Source organism: Orycteropus afer, unplaced genomic scaffold (assembly GCF_000298275.1).
Source record: "Orycteropus afer afer isolate SDZICR_OR568_19922 unplaced genomic scaffold, OryAfe1.0 scaffold00923, whole genome shotgun sequence".
NCBI lineage: Eukaryota > Metazoa > Chordata > Mammalia > Tubulidentata > Orycteropodidae > Orycteropus > Orycteropus afer.
This window is the reverse complement of record NW_006922510.1, coordinates 161,513-172,020: the sequence shown is the minus strand read 5'-3', so window position 1 is coordinate 172,020 and position 10,508 is coordinate 161,513. Positions and strand designations below refer to the sequence as shown.

At 34.8% G+C, this 10,508-nt stretch overlaps 1 protein-coding gene across 1 annotated transcript; it reads right to left on the bottom strand.

Moving 5' to 3' along the window:
* Window positions 1-7,215: 7,215 nt before the first annotated feature.
* On the bottom strand, window positions 7,216-8,169 carry LOC103212338 (olfactory receptor 6C2-like). The gene has a single exon (XM_007958323.2). It carries the CDS (start codon window positions 8,149-8,151, stop codon window positions 7,216-7,218), a length of 936 nt encoding a protein of 311 aa, XP_007956514.1. The 5' UTR covers window positions 8,152-8,169.
* Between the last annotated feature and the right edge of the window lie 2,339 nt (window positions 8,170-10,508).

Genomic DNA, 10,508 nt, shown 5'->3' with positions numbered 1-10,508 from the left:
TATATATATATATATACACACACACACACACACACATACACACACATACATTCACACACACAAACAAACACACACACATACACACATATATGTACACACACATATATATGAAATTATACTGTGGTTTACTTCTTCACTTTCTTAATAATAGTATTGTTTATTTATTTAAACTTAAGGTCATTAAAGTAATTCCTCTAGATTCTTCTAGAAATGGTATTATTTTTGTTCTCACTTTTAAGTCTATGATTCATCTCAAAATAATTGTAGTTGTTGTGTATTTTATGATGTAAGAATTAAAGTTCTTTTTTATTTTCCTAAAATAATACCTCGATGTTCTCACATCATTTATTGAAAGGACCATCCTTTACCCACCAAATTGCACTTCTGTTGCAGACTGAGTGATTTCATATGTATGAATCTATTGCTGAACTAATTCTGTTCCTTTGGCCCCTTGTCTATATTTATATCAATATCACAGCATTTTATTTGCTGGAATTTTATATGAATTCTGAAATCTGAGAGCATAAATCTGTTTACTTTTTTCTCCTTTAAGATTTTCTGGGTCTGTCACTTTCTTTGCATTTTTTAATATAAATTTTATCACAAACTTGTCCAGTTACATAAAAGTAAATATTGTCTAGGAGTTTCATTGGTATTTTATTGAATCAAAAGTTCAGTTTGAGAAGCTAGATGTCTTAACAACATCCAGTCTTCCTCTTAGGAGTTTATCAGGCATGTGGTTGCTTCACTGTTCAACAACCCTGTAATTTTCATTAAAAATAAAAGTCAGTCATTATACAGGAGATATCTATTTGCTTAGTTCTCTTTGATTTCTCTTAATAATGTTTTTAGTGTAGATATTTTATAAACATTTTGTTTAAATTTTTCTTATGTAATTATTTTAATGTTAAAAATTCATAAATTTCCTTTCCAACTTTTTGTTGATATTAACATAATAATTAATTTTGTATAACGATTTTGTATCTACCAAAACTGTAGGAGGTACAGGTGGAATGTCCCTTAGAAGTGAGAGTGGCCATACTTCATCTCTTGTATTTGGTCATGTTGTCAGAAGGGACCAGTCCCTGGAGAGGGACGTCATGCTCAGTAAAGTAGAGGGTCAGAGAGAAAGGAGAAAGCCCTCAATGAGATGGATTGACACAGTGGCTGTCACCACAGTCTAAAGAATAGCAACTGTTGTGAGGATCATGCAGGACCAGCCAATGTTTTGTTCTGTTGTACGGAGCATCACTATGTGTCAAAACCAACTCAACAGAACCAAACAATAACAACAAAATTGAAAAGTTAATTTATTAATTGTAATGATTTATTTGTAAATGTTTGGATTTTCTACACAGTCCTTTATGTCATCAGTGAATAAGAGTTACTTAAATTCTTCTTTTCTGATTTTTACACTTTTTATTTCTTTTTCTAATTTTTTGCCTGGGAGCTCTGATAGTCTAGTGCCTAAGGCACTTAACTGCTAACCAGAAGGCTAGGGGTTCAAACCCAGCAGCCACTCCTCAGAAGGAAGACGGGGCAATGTACTTCTGTAGTGATACTGCCTTGGAAACCCAAGAAGGGGTCGCTATGAGTCGAGTCCAGCTCAATGGCACATAACAACAACAACAATTTTTTGCCCTGGCTAGAATGTTCAATTCAACATTGAAAAGAAGTACTGCTAATGTCATCTTTGTCTTTTTTGAACTCAGGCTAAAGGGTACAATATTTCTTCCTTCTGTTACTTGTATAGATTTTCTGATAGACGTTTTTTCAGATTCAGAAAATGCCCTTCTATTCCTTTTTGGCTAAAAGGTTTTTTATCATAAAATAATTTTGAGATTTATCAAAGGGATTTTCTACATCTATTAACATATCAAATGATATTTTTTTTCTTTATTCTGTAAATGTGTTAGGAAAGAAAAAATATATATTTCTCATTCCCATAATTAGAAGCCTTTCTCTGTCAATATGTACTAATTAAAGGAAAAACATAATTGTGAGATACAAGAAAACCAGAAAGAGTCTGAAATGGAAAACAGAGCTCACCAAAGCCTTTCTTTACACACAGCATGTGTGCTGTGTCCAGAAATATGTGTATCTAAATAACATACAAGATTTTTGTCATTTACACTGTAGTAACTAATTTAGTTACTTAGCAGGTCGGCTCTGAAGGAACTCTTTCAAGTGCTGAGGAGCAAAGATGTCTCCTTGAGGACTATGGTGTGCCTGACAGAAGCCATGATATTTCCATTAGCCTCCTATGCATGTGAAAGCTGGACAGTGAATAAGGAAGACGAAGAAGAGTTGATGCTTTTGAGTTGTGGTGCTGGCGAAGAATGCTGAAAGTACATGGACTGCTAAAAGGACTAACAGATATGTTCTGGAGGAAGTGCACCTGAAATGCTCCTTGGAAGCGACAATAGCCAGACTTTGTCTCACCTACTTTGTTCACATTGTCAGAAAGGACCAGTCCCTGGAGAAGGATGTATGTTATGCTTGGTAAAGTGGACAATTGATGAAAGAGGGGTAGGCCTTCAATGAGATCGATTGACATGGTGGCTGCTACAATGGGCTCAAGTGTAGCAAGGATCATGGATCTGGCGCAGGTTCGGGCGGTGTTTCGTTCTGCTGTGCATGGAGTCACTATGAGTCAGAAATGACTCGACGGCACCTAACAACAACAACAACAACAAATGAATTTTACAGGTTCTTCTTGTTATTGTTAGATGCTGTCAAGTTGGCTCTGACTCAGAGTGACCCTGTGTACAACAAAATGAAACATTGCATGGTTGTGTGTCATCCTCACAATCCTTGCTATACTTGAGTCCATCGTTGCAGCCACTGTGTCAATCCATCCTGTTGAGAGTCTTCCCCTTTTTCACTGACCCTCTACTTTACCAAGAATGATTTCCTTCTCCAGAAAATGTCCTTTCTGACACCATCAATGTAGGTGAGACAGAGTCTGGCCATTTTTGCTTCTAAGGAGCATTCTAGCTGCACTTCGTCTACGACAGATGACATTTTCAGTATTCTTCACCAACACCATCATTCAAAGATATCAACTCTTCTTCACTCTTCCTTATTCATTGTCCAGCTTTCATATGTATATGAGGCAATTGAAAATAGCATGGCTGAGGTTAGGTGCACCTTAGTCTTCAAAGTGATGTCTTTGCTCTTCAACACTTTAAAAAGGTTGTTTGCAGCAAATTTGCCCAGTGCAGTATGTATCAATATCAATATGATAAAGTATATCATACTTTCAAGAAATCATACATTTCTTGAATGCTGCTTCATTATGTGTTTATTGTGGATCCGTGTAAAATTAAATCTTTGACAACTTCAGTCTTTTCTCCATTTATTATGATGCTGCTTATTGGTCTAGTTGTGAGGATTTTCATTTTCTTTATGTTGAGGTGTAATCCATATTGCAGACTGTAGTCTTTAATCTTCATCAGTAAATGCTTCAAGTTATCTTCAATTTCAGCAAGAAAGGCTGTGCCATCTGCATATCACAGGTTATTAATGAGTGTTCTCCCAATCCTGATGCCACATTCTTCTTCATATAATCCAGCTTCTCAGATTATTTCCTTCAGCACACAGATTGAATAAGTATGGTGAAAGACTACAACCCTGACACATACCTTTTCTGATTTTAAACCATGTAGTATCTCCTTGTTCTGTTCAAATGAGCCTTTTGGGCTATGGGTTGTTTCCTCATGAGCACAATTAAGTGTTCTATGATACCCATTTTTTGCACTATTACACATAATTTATTATGAGCCACACAGTCAAATGCCTTTGCACAGTAAATGAAACACAAGTAAACACGTTTCTCATGTTCTTTGCTTTCAGCCAGGATCTATCTGATATCAGCAATGATATCTCTCATTCCAGTATTACAGGTAGCCTTCATATTAATTTCACATTGACTTGTACAATATTAATATTATATAAAACTAAGAGGCCTACTAAAATTCCCACATTACCAGAATGTATTATCCACAAAATAATTCTATCTTTAATGCATATTAATAATGATCATTTCCCTTCATGTGACTTTTGATGTCCATTGCCAGATTAATAACTTTCTTTTCTATGACATTCATTGTGAAAAGGATTTAATTGAATGTTAACTATTTCTAACATAAAGTTTATTTCCTTTTCTGGAAAATCTAATTACATAGTTAATACGTAAATTGGATATTTGCAATGAACCTCTAACCTAGTGTCTGATCTTGGACGTTGCTGTCTGAGTAAAAGTGGTTTTCATTTAAGTCTATCCATAAACACCTGCAATTCACATATCTGTCAAAGTGCCTTTATGCAGAATATAAAAATAACACTCCTAACTCAACGATAACAAAAAAACTACAAAAAGGCAAAATATCTAAACAGACATTTAACACAAAAAATGCATGGGGCTAAAAATAACTGCATGAAAAGATGATCAGTGTTAGTAGTCATGGTGGGAGTACAAATTAAAATCACAATGAAATATAACTACACATGTATTGTATTTATTGATAGTTATGTGGAGTCAGTTGCAATTCATTGTGACCCCAATGTGTGCAGAGTAGAAATACTCCATACAATTTCCAAAGCTCTAATCTTTTGGAAGCTGATCACCGTGCCTGTCTTCCCAGATGCCTGTAGGTAGGTTTGAACTAATAGCCTTTTGGATAATAGTGGAACACTTAAACTTTTGTGGCAATCAGGGTTCATACACACCTATTAAAATGGCTGAAATATTAAATCTTGACAATACCAAGTGTTGATAAGGATGAAGCACAACCAAAATTCTCATACTTTTTTTTGTGGGAATATATGCATACTATTATAAACCCCAATTATTGCACTTTTAGCGTTTTAGCTAAGTGAAGCAAAAACCTTTATTTACACAAAAACCTGTAGGGAAATCTTTAACCCCTAAAACCCACTGCCATTGAGTTGATTCTGACTCATAGTGACCTCATTGGGTTTCCAAGACTGTAAGTCTTTACTGAAGTAGATTGTCCCATTTTCTCACATGGAGCAGCTGATGGGTTTGAATCAATGACCTTCTGGTTAGCAGCTAAATGTCTTACCCCTTATGTGACCAGAGATCCCTTGGAAATGTCTGTGCATGCATGCACTGACTGTCATGGAGTCAGATCCGACTCATAGTGACCCCTCCTTGGGTTTCTGAGGTGGTATCACTATTGAAGTAGACTGCCAATCTTCTTTCCAAGGAGTGGCTGGTGGGTTTGAACTGCCAGCTTTCTGGTTAGCAGTCAAGTGCCTTAGGCACTACAAGAGTGACTTTATTTGTAATTGTTACAAACCAGAAACAAACTCATGCTCCTCAACTAACAAACTGTGGTTAGGTACACAAAATAGAACACTACATATCAATGAAGGAATGAGCTACTAATACATATAAAAACATTAAAAAAAAAAAAAAAAAAACCTCAAATGTAGTATGCTAAGTAAAAAAAAGAAGACCGACTATTTACTACATGATTTAATGTATGACATACAGGAAAAATAAAGTTAAAATTTTGACACAGAAATCATATCAGTGGTTATGAGGAATGGACTACAAATGGGCAAGATATAATTTTTAGAGTGGTCAGAGTCTTTTGTATCCTGATTAGTTAATTATTTAAGTGGATAGAGAATTTGGGATTGGGGGTATTACATGGCAGCATGTTAAAAATGGCATTCTGTTGGTCTTGAAATATGAGCAAGAGTAGTGTCAGTAAATACTAAACGAGGAAAAAAAATCATTAGGAAAAAGCCTTAATTATTTGAATATCAAAATGAATAATCTTGATTAAAAGAAGGGAATTCTGGTGGCATTCATATAATTTTGGGAAAAGGATGGGCTAGGGGCTAGTGATCTCAGAACCTAAATTCAGGGAACCACCTTGAGGAGCTAGTACATAAAACACATTAGTAAGACATAAAGGACCATCTGTAACTCAGGGTGGCCCCATATTTAATATGGATTCCTGAGTCTGTTACAGGCACACACTGTGATATTCTGTATTCCATTCCATATCCACAGAGAGATAGCTATCAGAGATACTTCCACTTTTAGCTACCTTCTCAGCAAGAGTGTACGTATGCTACTGACCTCACTTTTTAGGTCAACCTTTTTGTTCTTCATTGCTATACATTAAACTACAAGTTTTCTTTTAGTGAATATAAATGTTAAGTATAAATATTTTCTCTTATTGTAAATATTTTCCACTCTTTTTACTTTACAAACTAAAATAACATGTGATATATTTTTTCATCATACAAAACATGATATTTCAGTTTTTATGCATTAAACAATGCTTGTATTTGTTACATGTAGACTTCCCTAAGGTAGTCCTTGTGGAGATCTAAATTCTGAAATGTATGTCACTAAAGCTTCATATACTGTGCAAACACAGGCATTGAGTCAGATAAAAAAAGATTTTGCCTTCTGATTGCACCCCTGGGTGGTGGTGTTGTTATGTGCAGTAGAGTCAGACTGGACTCATAGTGACCCTTCCTTGGGTTTCTGAGGCGGTATCACTACAGAAGTAGATTGTCCATCCTTCCTTCTGAGGAGTGGCTGGAGGGTTTGAACCCCTAGTCTTCTGGTTAGCAGTCAAGTGCCTAGGCACTATGCTACCAGAGCTCCTGGGTACCAACTTTTAAGCCTCCTGAGCTTCAATTTACCTATCTGTGAAATGAAGATAAAATACCTCTTCATTCATGATTACATATAATAAAAAGGAAATAAATCTTGAGTTATTGTCTTAGTGGTATTGGCTGTAATCATCATAATTATAATACTAAGATGAACATATTTAATAGTATTATTACTTCAAGATTTAATGTTCATCTATATTATTGAAACTCCTGGCCATAGACCATTCTTCTTTCCCATTTTATTGTTTATACTCAAAAGTAAAATAATGCAGAATGATGCCTAGAATCACAAAGGCCAGAAAAAGCTGGAATTGGAATGGACAAGAAGCTCACTCAGTTCAAAACATTTATTAAAATGAACTTACTGATTCTGTTTTGTTTTATTTCGAGTTTTATTACAATACAGTCCCTGTAAAGCCATTGCTATTGTGGAAATGCTATTCTGAGAAATCTCCCATACTAGAACAGAAGAGAATAAACATTTAAGATATGGCATAAGGACTTCTGATCTTTTTTACAAAAATGATTGCTGTACATTAGCACATTTCTTTACTTCTTTAAGAACAATGTAATTTTTTTGATTGAGGCATTGAAGGCTTGTTTTACTTGCTTGTTCCTCAAGGTGTAAATGAAGGGGTTCAGCATAGGGGCGATGGAAGTTGTGAGTACTGTAACACCCTTATTAATGGCCACTGAATTCTTTGTTGAAGGTTTCACATAGATGAAGATGCAGCTTCCATAAGTGATGGAAACCACAATCATGTGGGAAGAGCAAGTAGAAAATGCCTTTTTCCTTTGCTGGACAGAAGGAAAGCGTAGAATGGTCTTAATGATGTATACATAGGACAGCATAACACATATAAGAGTCAAGACAAAGGTCAGTACAGCACAAACTATGATGACCTGCTCTATGAGCCATGTTTCAGAGCATGAGATGTTTAGCAGAGGGGATATATCACAACCAAAATGATCAACGATATTAGAGTCACAAAATTCCAGATTTAGGCCCAGGCTAAGTGGTGTTACTAAGATCAACAAGCCAGATGTCCAGCAACAAAGAATGAGTTTTCTACAGACCTTGTTATTCATAATGGTCACATAATGTAGGGGTTTGCAGATGGCTACATATCGGTCATAAGACATGGTGGCTAGGAGAAAAAATTCTGTAACAGCAAAGAAGTCAGTGAAAAATATTTGAATGACACAATTGTCATATGTGATTGTCTTGTCCCCGGTTGATAAGTTGTACAAGTATCTGGGAACACAGGCAGATGTAAATGAAATTTCTAAGAAGGAGAGGTTTTGCAAGAAAAAGTACATGGCAGTTTTAAGGTGAGAATCAATGAAGATGAGGGAGATGATTGTCAGGTTCCCAGTTACACTCAGCAGGTAGGTGATCAATAGAAAGATGAAAATCACAACCTTCAATTGTGGGTCATCTGTCAGTCCCACCAGAATAAAAGTTGTTACTGTGTGGTTTCTCATAGTTGGCTTCTGATTTCTATTCAACCTGTATCATAATTTGGAGGTAAGGTGTATGAGGAGAATGATGTTAACACCACATAGCAACACACTATGCATACCACTTCACATGCAATTATTTATTAATTTAGTTATAAACAATGTTACACTAGTAGCATAGGTTCCACACTCATATGTTTTTGCAATTTCAATAAGTATTTGTTAAATATCATATTACTTTATTCATACCACATTCTTACATATTCTTTTTTTTACATCTTTTTATGCACAATTTATATTTTATCTTTATCTGTACATTATATGAGAAATACCCATGGAGTTTTATTTGATTGCTAAGTGAAGATGAATCCTAAGGCAAAAATCTTAAACTTCTTGAACAATTTTATTTAAGAAATATGTGAATTCGTATTACAATTTTTGTAAAAATTGTGTTTTCTTGTCTAAACTGCTTTATTCTCCTTTACCCCTTCCCCTCTTCTCCCTCATGACACCTGTCTAAATTGGCTCCTGTTGTGCAGGACACAGTGCTTTAATGGGATATTTGTTGTATAGATGTTAAGCTACATCAGGCACAACATGAATATGGTTGTACAAAATCATCACACAAGTTTTAAATTATCAATCTGCTTAATTAAGATTGAAACACACCTCAACATCTTGTATATGTACACACACACACACACACAGATATATATATATCAAATTTAAAATAATATTCACACTATGCTGCTTGCTTTCACTGTTTTTTAGTTTTGTCATCCATAAAATGGAATTATCCTACATTTACAATTTTTGAAAATCGACCCAATCAAACCTGTGAGTGCTGGAATTTGATGGGACTGCCTTATTTTTCTGATTATCAAAAGTTTTCAGCCTTTGACATGTGTGTCTTACCACTTTTCTATCACTTTCTACTGGAAAATATGTGCATTTCCTTTCTGACAAGTTTCCTCCTTATACAGGTTCCAGCTTTCAGAGGTGTTACTGTATACAGAACTTAGAATATAAAAAAAAAATAATTTTTCTTTGTCATTAGAACTTTACTTCCATGCAGCTCTGACATTGCAATGTAGATGTTGACTAATAAATATGTAATAACAACCTCAATGACTTGTCAACAATGATTTCCTTTTTGTTAGTCACCAACCATTTGCTTTAGTCACCAACCATTTGCTTTATCACATGTAATTACACTTTGCCCCACCTTTCAAATGAAATAGCTTTGGTAAAAATTTATCAATGAACTTCTCTTTTTGGTATACAATATTAAAAGACTTCTATTTCTAATGTATACCTTTGACCACACTGTTCATAACGTTCTCTCATAGCTTAGTTTAACATCACACATATGCCTTTCTCTCACCTTATTGATCTATAATTTCTAAGGGTTTATTTTCTTGCTTGTCTCTAATATGCTTGTATTTCACAGTCTTCTCTCATAACAAACACACTCTGATTGTATTTTTCCTTGAACTCTTAATATTTGATCTATAAAAATGATTGCTCTCCAGAATCTCAGGAATATAGTCAAATACACCTCAAACATAAAAGTCCACACTTCATCTTACTTCGTTCCCTCAGTTTCTCAAAATTAATCTACTAAGTTTGGTCAGGTATTGAACTAATCACTCTTAATAGTTTATTTATCTGGAGTACTCTCTCCTCAGATACTCTGTTTCCTCACTTAACCTGTTTCCCAAACCCAGTTTCATCTAGGATGCAAATACTCCGTAAATGGTGTTTAGTTTACACTTCTCCTTTCTTAGGAAACAGACAAAACTTATGTATGTGGTGAGTGCCATTAATATAGCTAGTGATTCTTACTACTCTCTTAGCTCTACCCTGAGAATGTACATTGTTTTGAGATCATGAGGATATATTTTTACTAGTGTAGTGTCCGCAAATAACACAGTTCCAGATGTGTATTCTATGCCTAAAAAAATAATGCTGGCAAAAAAAAAAAATATATAAGTCAAATTTTTCATACAAAGCTGTATTATTCCTTATTTGGTATTTACCTGAAAATCTGTGGGATATTGAACTTACTCTGTATCAGAGTTTAACATTTTTACTTTTTTATTTTTGAAGATTTTTTTTGTTTGTTTTCTATTGAAGTTCATCTTACCTGAAAGAAGCTGTCCTTTGACTGTATCTATCACCTTCACTACTGACAATCATTATAACTGGCTTTTACTTACCTTGGCTGCCAAACAGAAGAAAAGTTGTGCGTTCTTTGATGGTGTGTTTGTCTCCCTGAGGCATCCGTCAGTAGGATATGAAAACCCAAACTCACAGACTTTGAAGTTCTGAATTTGTGACAATACCTTCTGTATAGATGTTTTCATGACTATCACAAAATA